Source organism: Sceloporus undulatus, chromosome 2, assembly GCF_019175285.1.
Source record: "Sceloporus undulatus isolate JIND9_A2432 ecotype Alabama chromosome 2, SceUnd_v1.1, whole genome shotgun sequence".
In the NCBI taxonomy this organism is placed as follows: domain Eukaryota; kingdom Metazoa; phylum Chordata; class Lepidosauria; order Squamata; family Phrynosomatidae; genus Sceloporus; species Sceloporus undulatus.
In genome coordinates, this window is record NC_056523.1 from 71,518,358 (window position 1) to 71,537,398 (window position 19,041).

General features: G+C 40.0%; 1 protein-coding gene across 1 annotated transcript in view; it reads right to left on the reverse strand.

Annotated features, from left to right (window-relative positions):
• Positions 1-1,619: 1,619 nt before the first annotated feature.
• The window catches only part of LOC121920348, a 52,130-nt gene continuing 34,708 nt past the window's right edge, over positions 1,620-19,041 (reverse strand). The window contains exon 5 of the mRNA XM_042447481.1: positions 1,620-1,687. Coding sequence (XP_042303415.1) covers positions 1,620-1,687 — 68 coding nt within the window. The remainder of the gene's footprint in view (positions 1,688-19,041) is intronic.

The window sequence follows — 19,041 nt, forward strand, 5'->3', positions numbered from 1 at the left end:
GCCAGAGGAGCTGTTTCAACAGGAGAGTTATATGCTCCATAATTGGCCCCACTCAGCATTCTGTCTGCTTCAGTTTGCTTGCTGAAGTTTCTGAACTGCCTCACGTAAGAATGGATCACAGCAGTCCAAATGAGATGTAATCAAGCCATGTGTCACTGTAGTTAGATTCGATGTCTCAAGGAATGGACACATACCCAGCAGACAGTGGTACAGGGCACCTGGTAAGGGTAAGGGAATCCGGATAGACCAGACCAGTAGGTAGGGGCTAAAATTAAAATGGGCTAAACTTCTTTGGGCCACAGATAGGTTTTAATTAAACATTAACTAATTACTAATATTAATTAGTACTAATTAATATTAATTCCATCCTCCTCCTCCTTTGCTCAGCCCTCTCCTCAGGAGAAAGCCAAGTGGCAGAGGAGCCTTGCCTGTCCTTCTTCTTCACCCAGGCTTCTCCGTGGGAGAAGGCCAAGCAACAGAAGAGCCTCGAGGAGCAAATATTTCCTTTCTTCCTCCTCCTCCTCCTCCTTTACCCAGCTTTCTGCTTGAAAGAAAGCCAAACAGCGGAGGAGCCCTATAGGATGAGTGTTTGCTTTTTCTTCTGCTCCTCCACATGGCCCTCTCCTCAGGAGGAGACAGAGGAGTGGAGGAGCATAGATGTAATTTCACATCATTAAGGGCCACCTGAAATCCTTTGGTGGGCCATATGTGGCCCTCAGGCCTTATGTTATGCAGGCCTGTGATAGACCATTGCAATCCCCACCTTCTCACACCCTCCAGGCCTTGCCTGCTCCTGTAACGAGAACCCAGGTGGTTAAAGCGGGGAGAGATTACTCCCCCCCCCACACACACACACGTTTCACCCAGGCAGGTATCTGTGATACAAGCCTGAATCAAGTCCTGGGTCAGAGATGTGTTTCCATTCACCAACCTGACACTGATCAGCAGCACTTTCAGCCCAGGGGACCTGCCATATCATCCTCTGCCCATTACTGTTATAATGGCTGCTCCCTAGACTGCTTCCCTGTCCATGTCCTGCTTGCCGCACATTTTGCTATTGCTAGCAGGTAAGTTATTAGATGACAGATGAATGGTGTATGGGTGTGTAGGTGCATGTGTGTGGGGGAGAGGAGAAATATAGGACAGTGAAAATTAAAGAAAGGAAAGCTGTGGAACTGTGGATATGTGGGTTGTGTGTGCACAAGCCCACAGGATCTACTGATGACATTTATGTTTGGCCCATTCTCAGTTGTTGAGTGGGATGTTTTTCACTGTGCATTTCTATTTATATTATAATTATTATTTCTAAATGCAACTGTAAATTAGCATATGCACATTTGTGCATCCTTTTGACTTCTTTTTGATGATTAACAATATATAAACAACCATACCACAAATAATACACCACAACAAATAAACCACAAAACCAGGAGAAAAGGATCTCTACAAACAGAGATCACTTGAAAATGATCTCTACAAAGGTGCTAAAAATTGATCTCTACAAAATAGGCATTAAAACGGCAAATGAAAGTTAATGTAAACAAAGGTAAAATGATGAATACTGGAGCAAAAAATTCCCACCTAGTATGTGCACTGATGGGATTTAAATTGACAGCAACTCACCAGCAGGCGTCTTCAGGTTGTGGTAGAGACAGAGCAGAGAAAATGTCAACTCCGTATGCACATGCTGTTAAAATAAAAGGAAAAGGAGAAATCAAATTCTAATTTGGTCATAATTAGAAAAGGATTGTAAGTAAATAATAATTCACTGGCTGCCCATTTGGTTCCAGCGCAATACAAAGTGTTGGTTACACTATAAAGCCCTACATGGCTTAGGCCCGAGTTACTTGAGGGACCGCATCTCCCCATATGATCCGCCCGCACACTACAGAACATCTGGGAAAACTTATTGGTATCCACTCCAATATGTTGCCACACTCCCAGATGGCTTTTCAGTGGTGGCCCCGCGGATGTGGAATGATCTACCCGAGGAGCTCTGTCTGACAACCCCCTAGAAACATTCAAAAAGAGGCTTAAAACTTTTTGGTCAAGCTCCCCCGCGAAGAATGAAGCTCCTTCTCTGTTGCCATCGATTCCCTACGCTTACCCTGAGTGTAACGATTGTGTTTAAAATGTTTGTGATTGCACAGTTTTATTATGGGATTTTATCTATTTTATGCAATGTTTTTTATGGTTTTTTAATTGTTTGTACACCGCTTTGATTGGCGGAAAAGCGGTATATATATTATTATTATTATTAGATTATATATAGTACAGTGGGCACTTGTATATGCTGAGGTTTGGATCAGGACCCCTCAAGGAACCAAAATCCATGGATATTCATCCCATAAAAATGCAATGGCAGAAGGAAATAGTGCCCCTTATATTAACGGCAAATCAAGTTTGGTTTTTTGATATACAGTATGTGAGGTGTTGTGTGTGTGGTGTGTGTGTGTGTAACCTATACATATACACACACACACACACACACACACACACACAAATAATATAGATAGATATAATAGAGAGAGAGAGAGAGAGAGAGAGAGAGTCTCAAGCGCTGTGGATGGTTGTGGAATGTGGATGAAGAATCCATGGATATAGAGGGCTGACTGTAAAACTGCCAATTTCATTTGTCCTTACAGGGAGATGCTTTTTTGCTTTTCCCATAAGGTCATCCATTGAAGTCAGAAGGTGGGAAATTCAGGGCAGATAAAAGGAAGTTCTTACATGAACTGTGGAATTCATTGCCATAAGACACAACCATGTAGCAACCCCCACATATATCTGATGACTTGTTGGCCACTACATGAACAGAAATCTGTTCTGACCCTATGGCCATTCTTATGTTCTTACTTTAATCTGAAATTCTCAAGCTACAGCATACAGTACTTATCATATCAAAATAACAGTAATTTCATAACCTCTGATATCATTTGTGCACTATGTAGATCTCTAGCCTCTTGGAGTAAAATTCCCAGGGAAAGACAGCTGACAGGAAATGCAACCGTCTCTGTTTTGACATCTAGCCAATATGCATAATGCATAACTGAAACAGTTTGTTGCCCTTCATGTGGATATCACTCATTTTCCCGAATACTTTTAACAAGGAAGTTTTCATGCAGCTTTATCAAAATCAGTTCTGTGCTTTGTGTGATTAGTGGTGGCTCACTGCTCTGGAAGGTTTTTTTTTTTTTTTTTGTAGAAGGTTTGGCCAGCCACAGTGCAATTAATTAATTAGAACTGACAGTAATTAAATAACCCTGGAGATTGCCTCAAACAAAACTATCCTTCCAAACTCAAGCCCTTCTGTAGGCTAAGCGAAGTCCCCACTGACCCCTCTTTCCCTGAAGCTGTCTTCAGCATATCTCTCTGAGACAACTTGAGTGGCAATGCACAGGAGCATCAGGGATACAAGAAGAAATTTCCTAGTTTCTTTAATAAAAGTTTGGGGGGGTGTGTATGCTCTTTTGGCTGCCAGAGAACTGAGATGTGCTGGCAACCAGACACCTTCCTAATGACACTGGGGCTGGCTGAAGAATGCTTTGAATCCAGGACACCTGTGGAGAGTTGAATTTTCTTTGTAGATGCATCTAATAAGGCCAGCAATGTCTTGTAAGGCAGACAATTCCCTCGCCTTCTTTCTCATTTCCAGTTTACGGATGGTAAACAATTCCAAGCAGTCAATATGACAATGTCTTTCAAACTTGTCCTCAAGATCCAGCCTCTGTCTCTATGTACACACACCAATTTTCATAACTATGCGGCAAGGGCCTTGATCCTCAGTCATGTTTCCCTCACAGATGGTTCTGTCTGCTCTGTTCCACAAGACTGGCACCTCTGAACTTTGCTAAGATATTACACTATGTCTTGGGTGTTGCTCTGCTGTGGTACTGCTACATTCACTTCTGTAAGCAGATTAATAAAATCAACCAAAGCTAGCTGCCATTTCTTGTGGTACAAAACAGGCACATACATAGTGAAAACATACTAGCCCAAACGGACAAATCGATGTTATATTAGCAAATGTAAGAACCTAATCCTGTTTTTGCTTTGCCTTAGATAATGAGGAATGATGTGTGTGTGTGCATACGCAGACATGACATGCACATGGAAGGGATGTGTGTGTGTGTGTGTGGGTGCCGAGCCCAGGCGCCCCCGCCAGTGTCTATAGGATTGTAGCTATTCAGCTTCAAGCCTCTTCTCTTGACAGAAATGGCCTTCGGTATCAGAACGATTTCTGACAGCTGATCCCCGAGATCTTCTGACATGACAATCAGCTGGCAAACTCGGTGTGTAGGATTTGACAGCAGAAGAACCAAAAGAGGAGGCATGGAAGGGAGGGGAGGGAGAGCTGAGTTCTGTCAGATCCAAACCTCTTCCAGACCAGAGACAACGGTGGTACAAAGGCATGCCAGGGGAAGTTTGGGTTGAGAGGGGCTTGGAATTGGCAGTTTCAGCTGTTCTAATATCTATTCAGTTGGTCCTGACCATCTCGCGCCACTTAAGATTGCACTCATAAGATGCTATCAATAAACCTGATACACACAAGACAACACATTGTCTAACACTGATGTGTGTGTATGTACCTCAGGTTGCCTGTTGATTTATGGTGATCCCATAAATAGGGTTTCATAGGGTTTTCTTAGGTAAGGAATACAGAGGTGGTTCTTTCAGTTTCCTCCTGAAAAATAGCCCACAGTACCTGGTATTCATTGTAGTCTCCCATCCAACACACCTACAGAGAAAGAAGTCATCCAGACAATCTAATCTCTTTCTTTGATAAAATTACTAGCTTGATAGATGAAGGGAATGCTGTGGATATCGTATATCTTGATTTCAGTAAGGCTTTGGACAAGGTTCCCCATGACATTCTGTAAACAAGCGTAAAAAAGTGGGACAGACAAGGCAACTGTACATGGATTTGTAATTGGTTGACTGACGAACGCAAGGGTGCTAACCATGGCTCCTTTTCATCCTGGAGAGAAGTGACCATGGGGTCCACAGCTCGTCTGGGCCCAGTGCTATTTAACATCTTTATCAATGACTGGATGACAGAATTGGGAGCATTCTTATCAAATTTGAGATGACACCAAATTAGGAGGTAGCTAACACTCCAGAGGACAGATCAACATTCAAGATGACCTGAATAAACTAGAAAGTTGGGCCACACTAACAAAATGAACTTCAACAGGGAGAAATGCAAGGTACTGCCCTTAGGGCGAGAAAATAAAATGCAAGATATAGGATGGGAGACACACGGCTGAAGAGACTACGTGTGAAAGGGATCAGGTAGTCCAATAGACCACAAGCTGAACATGAGTGAACAGTGTGATGCGGAGCTAAAAGGCCTATTCAATTTTAGGCGCATCAGTAAAAGTATCATATCTAGATCAAGGGAAGTAATAGTGCCACTCTATTCTGCTTTGGTCAGCCCCCCACCTGGAATAGTGTCCAGTTCTGGGTGCCATAATTCATAAAGATGTTGAAAAACTGGAATGTGTCCAAAGGAGGGCAAGTAAAATGGTGAAAGGTCTAGAACCATGCCCTATGAGGAAAGACTTAGGGAGCTGGGGATGTTTAGCCTGGAGAAGAGAAGGTTTAGAGGTGATATGATAGCCCTGTTAAATACTTGAAGGGATGCCATACGGAGGTGGGAGCTGACTGTTTTCACTTGCTTCAGAGACTAGGACCCGGAAAATGGATGCAAGCTACAGAAAAAGAGATTCCACCTCAACATTAGGAAGAACGTCCTGACAGTAAGGGTGTCCGACAGTGGAAACACCTCCCCTGGGAGTGTAGTGGAGTCTCCTTCCTTGGAGGTCTTTAAACAGAGGCTGGATGGCCATCTGTGGGGGATGATTTGATTTGGATTTCCTCTGCATGGCAGGGGGTTTGGAAGTAGAATTTGAAATGTGGGCCCGGTTGGTGGGGCTCTTCCAATTCTATGATTCTATAACTATTAGCAAAAAGTCATGCTTAGTGGTGGAGACACTGATCTGTAATATGAGGATGAACAGCCAAAACCAGATTCATTGGGATCTATCTACTTTCTAATTCATGGATATGATTTTAAAATTAACATACCTATCCACATTTTATGGCTGCAAAATAGATTTTCAAGCACCAATTCCTGCACAAAAGTGATTATAATGGAAAATGGCCTATATAAATCTTGGACATCATTCTGAATGAGGGAAGGTATAACTGTTGCTGAAACTGATGACAGACAATAGCATTAGATAGTTACATTGCATTATGTAATTTCAGATGCTTTGCAATTAACAACCATTTAGCATCATTTACTAACACCTTTTCTTTGAAATCATCTCTACATAATCCTACATAGTTAAGAAATACAGCTTCAACAGAATGTAGGAAAAGAGGAAAAGATGGAAAGAGTGTGTGATGAATCATGAAGTTATGGCAGCATACTTAAAGAAGGATATAGACAAATTGGAAGGGATGCAGAAGATGGCAACAAGGCTGTTCAGAGCTATGGAAAATGAGTTCCTGCCCTGCCAGCAAGAGTTCTAAAGGAGAGTATCATATATACTTGACTATAAGTCGACCTCATGTATAAGTCAAGATCAAGATTTTGGGGCCAAAATTATGGATTTTGCCATGACCCATAGGTCGAGCGTAAAACTTGGAGGCTCCTTCAGTGTGTGTATGTGTGCGTATAGAAAGAGACTCTCTTCGAGGCTTTTCTTCATCATTTCAGCTTTCTTTCAAACAGAGGCACCAGTGGGAGGAGGACTTATAAACAAAAAGCAATATCAATCAGTCACCCAGGACTCTGTCTGCTTGGCTCTTTCTTGCTAAACTCCTTCCGCACCACATGGGGAAATCTGAAAGAGCTGCTATCATGTTTCCATAGTGACCCATAAATAAGTCAACCTGGGATTTTGGGGTCAATTTTTGGGCATACATTTTTAGACTTATGTTTGTTTGTAAGCCAATAACATCTGGAGAAACATATTTGTTCATCTCTGATTTACACTGTTTTAGTTGATTAGGATAAAACATGTCCTCTCATAAATACCTACCCATCCCTTACAGTTATCTATTTAGGCCCTTTTAATGCCTCCTCAGTGTGAAGTCTGGATAATAGCTATCCAGAGAAAAGCCTTATTGACGACCCCTGTCTTATAAGAATGTTTTTCTTAAAAAGGTTTGTCTTATTGTGTGGTTATACTGGCAACAGGCTAAAAAGGTTTTAAAAATTCTACCTAAACTTTCAAAATTTTGTCTTTTAGCATCTGTTGAATGTTTAAGATGTTCAGAATCTATAGTTTTCATGTTTTTAATAGATTATATTTTTAAAGTTCTTCATAGTAGTGATGTTTATATTGGCTCCTGTTATGTGCTTCTATGATTTTAGCTCTTGTAAAATTTATATTAGCTATTGTATTGGTAATTTTTTTTGGGGGGGTGTGTGATTTTTTTTTTATCATGATGCTTATACATATTATATGATGCCTAGATGTCTGTTGTGAAGGGTCTAAAATAAATTAATACAGGACTATGATGAAATGTTGAAGAAATTACAGTATGTTTAGCCTGGTTGTGTCACATGCTATATAGAACATTTCATTCAGGGAAGTTTAGAAATCGACAGGCAACCACTGATGGATTCTTTTAAAGCAACCTGAACCTGTTACTACCAGAAAGAAATATACTGTGGTTTAACTGAATTCTAGGCCAGATTCTTTGTGTTAACAATCCTGAGAAGACATGGAGGAGCATCATAAGCATATGAGGTTTGTGCCAGTTGTACAAACAGAATATTAAATCTTAATGAAAGTGCTTTAGATAATTTTCTCTATTTGAAAAACAAACGGAATCTTTAACTTATCTGGATTTCAGTTTAATTCTTTGAAACAAGGATTATCCATGTGAGCATGTAAAGTATATTGCACAATGGGGCCATCAGATGTTATTATATAGTGCACCCTTACCTTATGTGGGGAATCCATTCCCGCCCCCCCCCCCCCCCCCCCCGCATAAGAGAAATACAGTGCATGCTGGAGCCCCACCGATAACAATGGGGCTCATGCCTGCAGCGCAGCACACATGCCATGGGCACACCCTCTGTTACCTCTTCCAGCACGCAGCTTTCAGCATAAACTGAAAACTGTGTATGATGTGGGCACACTGTAATTCAAGTTGCTATTGGCAGTGTGTAAGAACTAATCACTCTCATAACCCTCCTACATATATGCTCCTGCAGTTTAGGATGGCTTCTAAACAATGGAGTCATTACAATTTCAATCTTTCCTTCTAGCCTCCTTCTATTGTTTTATTTCTCTGTCCTGGCCATTGCTACCAACCTGGAGAGATAAAAATTGGCTCCCCTAAAAAACTACTAATTAAGAAAATTCATTAGAAAAAGTTAATCATCTCTCACTGTCTTGGGTTTAACAAATCTTCCAAGCATGAAAAGTGATTGGAAGACATTGCCATCCCCAATTAAACCAGCTCTTCACTGTTGTTTGTTTGATGAAGTATGTGCAGCATTCAACATCACTGACAGGCATCAGAAATATATATAAGGAATCATAATGTTCAAAGTATAAAACTGTTATTTTTTGTAGGTATTTCTGCATCACCCTCCCAGGAATGAGCAACTGCTGCAAGTTTGTAGCTAATAGTTTGCCCTGGGGATCCTCTAGGGCCCTCACATACTTCCTTAAAATACCCCACAATGTGGAGGAGGACAAAACAAAACCTCTAGTGGCTGGATGTCCAGGTTTGGAAAAATGGGTATGGTCTTCTTATGTTCAACCATGTAAAGAACCCATACAACCCATTTTAAAAAGGTGAACTGCCAAGGGGAAAGCAATTCAGTTTTTTATCTTTCCCTTTTGAGTCTGAAAAGGCAGAGAGCCACAACAACAACCCTTAGGGCCACATTTTGCCCAACCCTGGTTTACAATTAGCACAGATAAATAATGGAGGCTTCCCAGCCCCCAGCCCATGTTTCGGAATGTTGGAATGCTGTGTTCAAAGGTTTGATGAAAGACTCAGAAAGGATAGTTGGAACTCATGAAAATGTATGGAAAGGAGAGGAATGTGTTTAAAGGCTAGGAAAAACAAGAGGGGAATTATGAAGAGGGACTAGAAGTTGCCTTGTCTGAAGGGTCCCACACCAATGACTCATAGAATCCCCACCAAGTAGTGCCTTCTTAAGATGTCCTCACATCATCATGTTCCCCCCCCCCCCCAATGTCATGATAGATGGTAGAAACATAATATTCCTTGCTTTCCTGCAAGACTGACATCTTCATTCAAATTCAAAAAATGCTGCTGAATCAGCAAAATACAAATGTAAATGACAAGTGGATTTAACAAATGAGAACAAGAATTAGAGAACTGCATTCCTAGTCACGTGTCGTGTATTCTGTTTTTCTGCCGCCTCACCACACTTGTACAAAATTGTTACTAGACGCGGAACTCAGCATGTTGAAATATTCTCATGAAAAAAACAAGTTACCAACTTGTAAGGACTTATGATAATAAAACTATAAGAAATGAAGTACAATCTGATACATGTCAAATCTTACATTGTTGTCCCTGACTCTCCATATGCATGGATTCTGCATCAATGTATTTAATCATCCACAGCTTCAAAATACTGTGGGAAGAGGGAATAAATTCCAAAAAGCAAACCTTGATTTTCCCATTTTAAATAAGGGACTCCATTTTACTATGCCATTGTCTATAATGGGACTTTAGAAGTAATAGAAATAACAGTATTATTTTTTATAACACACCAATATCTAAAAGCCAAACAGAGGATATTGGATTCCTAAATATCAAAGGTATAAAGAGACATACAGAAAAATAGGGAAATGACACATAAATGAAGTTGTAAAAGCCACTGGGGAGATATTCGGATCTGTATCATTTTATGTTCAGGCAATAACTGTGTAAAATAGAGGTGAAGAAAGGAAGATGCTAAGGCCAGGCTCACATTAAAATTTATCCCAGTTTAACAAATACTTAACTTGTGTTGTTCTCATTGAGAAATGAGATAAAAATGAGGAGGCTTCATTATCTAAACAAGCCCCCTCTTTCCTTTGCACAGGGTTTCTGTCTTCACCAGAAAGCATAGTAGGGGCCAAATTTGGAAATATCTCTCTTTGCATCAGTGCATAGACTCTTACTGCTGAAGAAAAAGTAGGAAACACACTCTTGAAGAGTACAGTATATGAAACAACGTGAATTGGGATACTCCCATGAGAACACCCTACAGAAACACTGAGCTGGAATTCTTGAAGCCTCAATAATGAGTTTCTCATCCTTCAAAGTGGCAGCAGTCACAGTTGTAAGTGGGTCTATAATCTGTAAAGCCACCTTGCCCACTGCAGATTGATTTGCATAGGTTACTGAGCTCATATTAAATCTCCTGATTCTAAAGTAGTTGCTTTCAGAACACATTATAACAGCATGATTTTAGGTGTGGCTCAACAGTTCTTGAGAGGAAATGTGGATATTGTGTATTTGTAAGACTGGGTAATTTTTAGTGTGCACTTTCAGACAGGACAGACAAAAAGCATATATTTGTCTTCTAAAATGCTTCTGCCTATGGACACATGCACATAAACACATACAAAGATTAATCTGGAACATAACTTATTGAAATTCACAAGATCTGGAGATGTATATGGGGGCACACAAATCAGAACATGTAAACAACAGCAACAATGACAATCCACAATATACTAAGCCAAAGTATGTTTCTTATTTTTGTGTTGTGAAGGCCTTTCCCCACCTGCTCTCCTTTAAAAAGCTTTTTAAGTGTTATATAAACAAGGCAGGAGATTAAAGCCTTGTTTTTCTGGAGCTGCATTTCCATCCCCTTTAAAATTGTCAGTAAGTCTAAACATTAAGAGTAAAACCCAGTGGGTAGCTTTAAGAATAAAAGATTTTCTTTGCTAGATCCTGACTAAAGGTCTACCTAGCGAGTTGTTTGCATTTGTACAACATATAATTTGTTGTTAACTGCTGTCAAGTTGATTTTGACTTATGGGGAACCTATCAATGAGAGACCTCCAAATCACCCTGTCATCAACAGCCCTATTCAGGTCTTGGAGACTCAGGGCTGTGGCTTCCTTGATTGAGTATATCCATCTGGAATGTGATTTTCCTCTTTTCCTACTGCTTTCTACCTTAGTAAGCATTACTGTCTTTTCTATGGAGTCACGTCTTCTCATGATATACCAAAATACAACTGTCTCAGTTTAGTTATCTTGGCTTCTAGGGAGAGTTAAGTATTGATTTGATCTAGGACCCATTTATTTAGTCCACTCTATCCAAGGAATTCCTTTACAGCAACACATTTAAGAGGGAGTTGATCTTCTTCTTATGCACTTTCTTCACTGCCCAACTTTCACAACCATACATAGAAATTGGAAATATTAAACAATCTTAACTTTAGTATTCAATTATATTTTTTGACACTTCAGGATCTTCTTTTGTTCCTTCATTGCTGCCCTTCCAAGTCCAAGTCTTCTGATTTCTTGATTGCAATCTCCATTCTGATTAATGACTGAGTCAAGGTATGGAAAATCTTGAACTATTTCAACGTCTTCATGACTTACTTTAAAGTTATGCAAATCATCTGTGGTAATTGTTTTCGTAATGTTCAACTGTAAACCTTCCTTTGCACTTTCTTCCTTGATTTTCTTCTGTAATTGTTCCAAATCTTTGCTGTTTTCTGCTAATAGTATGGTGTCATCTGCATATCTTAAATTGTCGATGTTCCTTCCTCTGAGTCTAATCTTGGTTTACATATGATACAGTCAGTGTACAAGTGAAAGAGATAGGGAGATAAAAAGTTAAAGAGATAGGATGACCGACTTGCCAAGTGGAAACTATTCCATTTCAGCCACAGAAGAAAATGTTGTAATACTTGGTGACTTCAGTTACCCTCACACATTGACGGCCTAGAAGTCTCAACAAAATTAAAAATTCTTACAAACTGTATAGAAAAATAGAATAGCTAACAGGAGGAACAGAAAATGGTCAAGTGCTCAAGGAAGCAGGACCATGGACAGCTCCTAGTATTGCTGAGAGAAATCTTAGGCTGGATATAGAGCAAGAAAATTGTTGGGAAAAGGCCAGAAGTGAACAGGGGCTTAAGTAGGCTGTAGGTAATTCAGAGTTTCTTGTTCCACTCCTGTGTGGAAGCTGCTACAGATCATGCTCATTTTTTCAGATTCTGGTAGGATCTCCTGCTGTGCTAAGGGTTAGAGGTGGGATCTTCAAAGTCAGAAGAAAAAGAAGAGAGCAAGAAAGACTGTGGAGGCAGAGGCAATTCTGTTCTCTAGGTTTCTCCACATCAAAGTCTCTGACTGAATGGTTTCTTTCTTCCCCTTTCCCGTGAATGATTTCTGCACCCATTGCTTCCCCATCTGAAGCCTCTTCAGATCATATGGGATCCAGCCCTGGGTCATGGCAGACTCTCACTACAGACAACCATTGACTGACTCCTGAGATATAGCCAGAATCCAATGTGATGCATGTTGCAGAATTAGATGGGGCAGTAGGGGAAGTTTAGGTTAGTACTTGGATAGGAGACTGGCAATGAATATCGGGTATTGTCGTCTGTATTTTAAAGGAAGGAAATGGCAAAAGCACCTGAGTAGTCCTTGCCTAAGAAAATTCTGTAAAATTCATGGGGTTGCCACTAGCTAACAGGTGACTTGGAAGCACATACATAGTGGCCATGGTTCTTTCAAACTCAACACACACACGCGCACACACACATATATAAAGTGGAGAGTTGTCCAGAAAATCAAACACAATCTTTATAGATTACTAAAGACGAAACATTTCAGAATGAGGGAATGTGTTGAAACGGAGGTTAAGGGGAGCTAAATCTCTTCAGCTGTTTGACAATGTCATGACGTGAGTCAAATAACTTGGCATTAGAAGACAAGTTTCAATGGGTATGAAGGAACCTCATAAATATTTAACTATTGAATAAATAAAATGTAAATTTACAAATGCAAATATATAATTCTATTATCTATGTCATAATTGTATTATTTAATTGGAAAAAAATCTATAATTTCAAATAAACAGAGAAGAAACTCTCCCTTGGCCATATCAGGAAACACTCCTTGAGGCAATCCTTCCAGCAGATGCTTCCTTGGACAAAGAGGATTTGATAATAAAGGGCTGTGCTTCTCCTATTCCTTCTCTTTCTCCAGCTCACATACTGACAAGTTCTTTCTAGAAATTTTCTCAACTGTTGTGATTTTATCTTAGCTGTTATGGCTCAGGGAGGCAGCAGGGGACATACCAGCCTCTGAAGTGCAGACCTTTGCAGCAAAGCACTTCCCTTTTAACAGGACTGAGCTCCTACAGGGAACACACAAACTTCACTGCAGGAGTGTTTCATCTTTCAATAGGCCCCACACTAGCAACTGAGCAACATTCCAGGTTACCTACAGAATGGTACTTTCCCTACGAGGAAAAAGAAAGCTACACCATTTGAGGCTTTCCTAAGTTCTAAAAAACATAACTAGAGAAGGAGACACAGGAAATTATCCACGATGAGGAGATAATGGGGGACACATTGGGGCTGCACTTATGAGTGTACAAGCCCTACAGAACACAGTACAACACAGTTCTTAGCACATGAACACATGAGAGGAAAGTACTGTTTCAAATAAGGTATAAACAACATGGGAAATCTGCTGCCACATACTGGCTTGGATAACTTTGAAAAGAGGATTAGACAAATCCATGGAGGAAAGTACTGTCCTGTGGCTACTGGCCATGATATCCAGATGGATCTTTCATTCTCAGACATCTTTGAATATCAGTTGCCAGGGAGGGCAAACAAAGGACTAGTTGGCTGCTGTAAAAAACAGGACACTGGGCTAGCTGCACTTTTATTGCACATCCAGGCTGATTAAAAAGACCAGAAAATCCCAGATTTTGTTCCTGTTCTTTCCAATTTTATTTTGAAGAGCCATACACATTTTGTTTATCCCCAAATATTTTCTGTCAGCTCCTGGTACAATCAGAGATTTTCTATACTAGCTCTCCCGGTCTACTTATGTGTACTCAGTATAAAACTGGAAAGAACATGGACAAAATCTGGGATGTTTATGTTCAGCCTATTACACTGGATGATCCCAGGTTCTAATGATTTGAGGGAAATTAACTTCCTTCTCCATCCATGAATAATTATATAAATCTCACCCACACTTCTCATTCATCAGCTTTGTATTAGGTCAAAAGTACTCATTGAAAGTCACCATTTCATTTTCACTTACAATGGGTAAAATGAAGGAACCAACCAGTCAAATTTCTGCTCGCCATCACAAACCAGCTACAGTAGCAGCAACTCCTTTTGCCAAAGACTCTCTTTGCAAACCAGACTCAGTGGCAGGGTGGATGAGAAGAAAAGGAAAGCACCAAGTGTCACCAATTAGGCTGGCACTCAAAAGAGGGCTGGCACAGAACCAGAGGTTCTATTTCAGGATCAGTGGTAGAAATGCCAACTGGGAGTAAGAAGGAAAAGAAACAGTAATGCTTCAGAGGGAATTTACAAAGTTTTTTTTTTTTAAACAGTGCTCTTTAGGACCTCTTATTTATTTATTTATGGTATTTATATGTCCAGGCATGGTATGATTATTATTGGTCATGCATCATGACAGGAACAATAAAGCATGACTCTAGGCTACCAAGTTGCAAATGTGTTCACACTGCAACAGAAATAAATGAATTATTGGTATGGGGGTTGATTCCTTTCAATCTAAAAAGGAAAGGTAGGCTCTCTAGAAAAAGACTCAGATGAGGACTGAGTGGTGGTGGTAGTGGAGGAATAAGGCTTTGTAGATCAGAGAAGTAGACAGTCATAATCTAAAGAGAAAAAAAATGTAAAAATGTGACAGAGTTGAAGGAACTGAAATTCAAGGCTGCGGGCTACTCCAGAAGAAAACTTAGAAGTAATTATTTGGAAAACTATGTTCAAAGAGTCATCATCAGTAGCCACACTTCAGACTGAAAGGAGGTCTCAAGTGGAGTGCCACAGGATTCTCCCCTGCGGCCGACATTTTTCACTATTTTTATCAATGACTTTGATAAAGGACTTGAGGGAATTTCTACCAAGTTTTCAGATTACAAAAACTGGGAGGGTTGGCTAACACATTGAAAGACAGGAACAAAATTCAAAAGAACCTTAAATAACTAGAAAATTGGGTTGGAACTGATAGAATAAAATTAAATAGAGGCAAATGCAAAATTCTACATTTAGGCCACAAAAACCAAATGCACAGGTATATAATGGGGGATACTTGGTTTGGCAGTACAGTCGGCCCTTCTTATACACGGATTTTTTATACACGGATTTAAGCATACAAGGTTTGAAAATGATCCAAATTTACCTTGATTTTCCATTTTTTATAAGGGACACCATTTTGCTATGTCATTATATGTAATGAGACTTGAGCATACATGGATTTTGTTATACACGGGAGATCTTGGAACCAAACCCCAGCGTGTAACAAGGGTCCACTGTACTACATGTGAAAAGGACTTTAGGATTATTGTTGATCATAGGTTGAAAATGACACAACATTGTGATGCTGCCACAAAGAAGGCAAATGCCCTTTTAGCATTTTAGCTACAAAACCATAGTTTCCCAAGTCAAGAGAAGCAACAATCCCACTATATTCCCACTATATTCTGTGCGGTGTTGTTCAAGCCTCATCTGAAGAACTGGGAACTTCATTTTAAGAAGGATATAGACAAGCTGAAATGGGTTTAGAAAAGGGCAACAAGGATGATATGGAAAAGAACAAAACATATGGGAAAAGGTTGAAGGAGTTGAGCGTGTTCAGTCTGGTGAATAGAATACAGAGGGGTAACATGACTGAACTCTTTAAATGCCTTAAGGGCTGTCACAAAGAAGAGGGTGCAGGTTTGTTCTTTCCTGCCCCAGAGGGTAGGAGCAAGTCTAATTGTTTCAAATTACAGGAGGGTAGATTTCCGATTCAACACTAGAAGGAACATCTTGACAGTGAGAGCTGTTTGGCAATGGAACCAGTTAACTAGAAAGGTGGCGGGGTCTCCTTCCCTGGATATCTTCAAAAAGAGGCTAGACATCAATTTGATGGGGATGCTCTAGTGGAGATCTTGCATTATCCCATGAGTGGTGTGCATGTGTGTTTGATTTCAGGGGCCCATGGGGCTCCTTCCAACTCTATGATTCTGTGATTTTCGAAGTGGGTTGGCTGTGATCAACATAAAACATCAAAACATCATGGAAGAGAGTGTAAAAAAGTCCAAAAAGAAAAACATAAACTAAACTAGCAGCATGATAGCCTATTACTATGAATGTGATGCAAGGTATTTATTCTGGGTTAATACACACACACACACACACACAGGGTTCCAGTTACATACAATAATATTCCAGAAATAATGCAGGGAAAAGAACACAAAAGGAAAAATAACTACATTAGTCATATGTTTCTATAAAAGACCAAATGTCCAAATATGTCCATTTGTAAATTTCTTTTATACATCATTCTTTCAAATGTTGCAAGCATTGTTAGATTTTCTATTCATTGGATCACAGGAAAGGAAAAATATATTTCCAATAGGGAAATATCAGACTTTTAGCAGTCAAAAGCATGTGAAAAATCCACTTCCCCTAGAAATTCTTTTTTAAAGTATTGCTTTTAAAAGCAACCACATTCATATGGGAATGAAGCAGGTCGAATCTGAAGCTCATATATTCCTCTCCATTCACAAATGAAGGAAGAGGATTAAAAGTTTCTGTATACAGTTTCTGTTCTGTTGAATGAATGCATTTTTCTGATTCATTTTTACACAAGAAGCTGTGTTTTGTGCAAACCATCATTTGCACCATAGATAACAAAGCAGGAGAATAAATCACATCTGTCCCAGGTTTTAGAAAAATTACTTTTTAAACTATAACTTTCCAAATCCCTTAGCCAACATGACCAGTGGTCATGCTGATCCGAGGATTCAGTGCATTTTAGCATTTTCCAAAAAAGGTAGCTCTGATCTAGCCTGATGTTTGCCTAATAAATGGTATGAAACTAAAACTAATAAAACATCACCAATTTTAAATACTTAGAACAGCACCCTGAGATCTTGATCACCAGAATACAGAGGTATATTTTAGATCAGTGCTTCTCATGCTATCTCTCCCCTCAATCAATGTCTTGCAGCAGTAATGGACTGGATGAGGGAAAACAAGCTCAAGCTGAATCCAGACAAAACGAAAGTACTTACGGTAGGGGCCCCCAAACCAGGTATTGGGCCACAACCTCCAATCCTAGAGGGGTGAACGCTCCCCTCAAAGGACTGTGTTCGCAGCTTAGTGGTGCTTCTCGACTCGTCACTTCAGATGAGAAATCAGGTGAATGCAACAGTCAAGAGTGCCTGTTATCAGCTACGGTTGATACATCAGCTGAGCCCTTTCCTGGAGCCAGGTGACCTCGAAACTGTAGTACATGCACTGGTAACCTCAAGACTTGATTTTTGCAATGCGCTTACATGGGGATACCCTTGTGCCTAGTCCAGAAACTTCAACTGGTACAGAATAAGGCAGCTAGATTCATTACAGGAACAACTAGTAGTGACCATATTACACCTATATTGAAATCACTCCACTGGCTGCCTATTCGGATCCAGGCACAGTACAAGGTGTTGGTCATTACCTTTAAAGCCCTCCATGGCTTGGGCCCAACCTACTTAAGGGATCGCCTCCTTCCGTATAATCCGCCCCGTACCCTCAGATCCTCTGGGAGGAATTTGTTGCAGTCCACAAAGACCAAATTGACGGCAACCTCCCAGAGGACTTTTTCTGTGATCGCTCCCACTTTATGGAATGGCCTGCCGGATGAGATCCGTCAAATTGCCAACCTAGAGAGTTTCAAGAAAGCTGTCAAGACGGATCTCTTCCGGCAGGCCTTCCTGGAATAGAACCCGGCCAAGTAACGCTCCCCCCACAGACACATACAAATGACGACTCTGCCCACTGTTATTTTATTATTGTACTGTTTTTAGATTTTATGATTTGAAATTTTAATGCAAAGAATTGTTTAATCCTTTTTTATGGGGGGGGGGTTGTATATATTGTATTTTTAAAAGGTTGATTGTGGTAACAAAAAGCGGGATATAAATTAAAGTTTTATTTTATTATTATTATGTGTTGTAGGGGCTAGCAATTATTTTTTCCCAATGTGTTAGTAAGGGGCACTAAATTTGTCCCCATTCAGTAAAATTGTTCCTTTCTTTTCTAGAAGCTTGCCAGGAACTGGCAGCCAATGGCTCAGGGATCAGCACTGGTCTATGAGAGACTAACAGTTTGATTAGCACTGTACTAGACATCATGTAAATCCAGGTGGTTCTAAAAGCCCAAGCTGTAACAAAAGTAATCATCATTTCAATGCACTTGGAGCAAGTCTTTAACACAATAACATGTTTTGTGCATAAATATTAGAATTTACCAGTATGGGGAGTGCTCACATTGTTAAATGTAAGAGATGATATTCAGGTGTTATTAAACTACACTGTTCTATTCAACAGAACTCAATCAATTCCCTCCAGCCAAAGATCAAGTTCACTGATCTCAACATTAGTATCTACCAATATGGGAAGTGAGCTTTCAGATCAAAAATTCAATTAAATCTAGAGAGATGCTAACAGAAATCAGAACAAATAACAGAAGCAGTAAGTATTCCTTTGTTTTTTCCTTTGCTCTTTTTGAAGGACACCCTAAAACTAATGTGAACATCATTATGAACTCAAATGTCTTGCTGCAGGCACTCCGAGTCGCTGCTTCCGACAGAAATCAGTAACTCTAGAGCTCTGCAGTGAAGCCAAGTATCATTATAATCATTATTATTTATAAAGGACCATAACTTGATTCAAAGCTTTTTAATGGGCAAACTGCACCAGTTATTGCTTGCTACTGCAGGGAATGTACAACGTGCATTTTTCAATGTGTGAATTCTTCTCTCTCTTCAATAAATGCAAACAGTG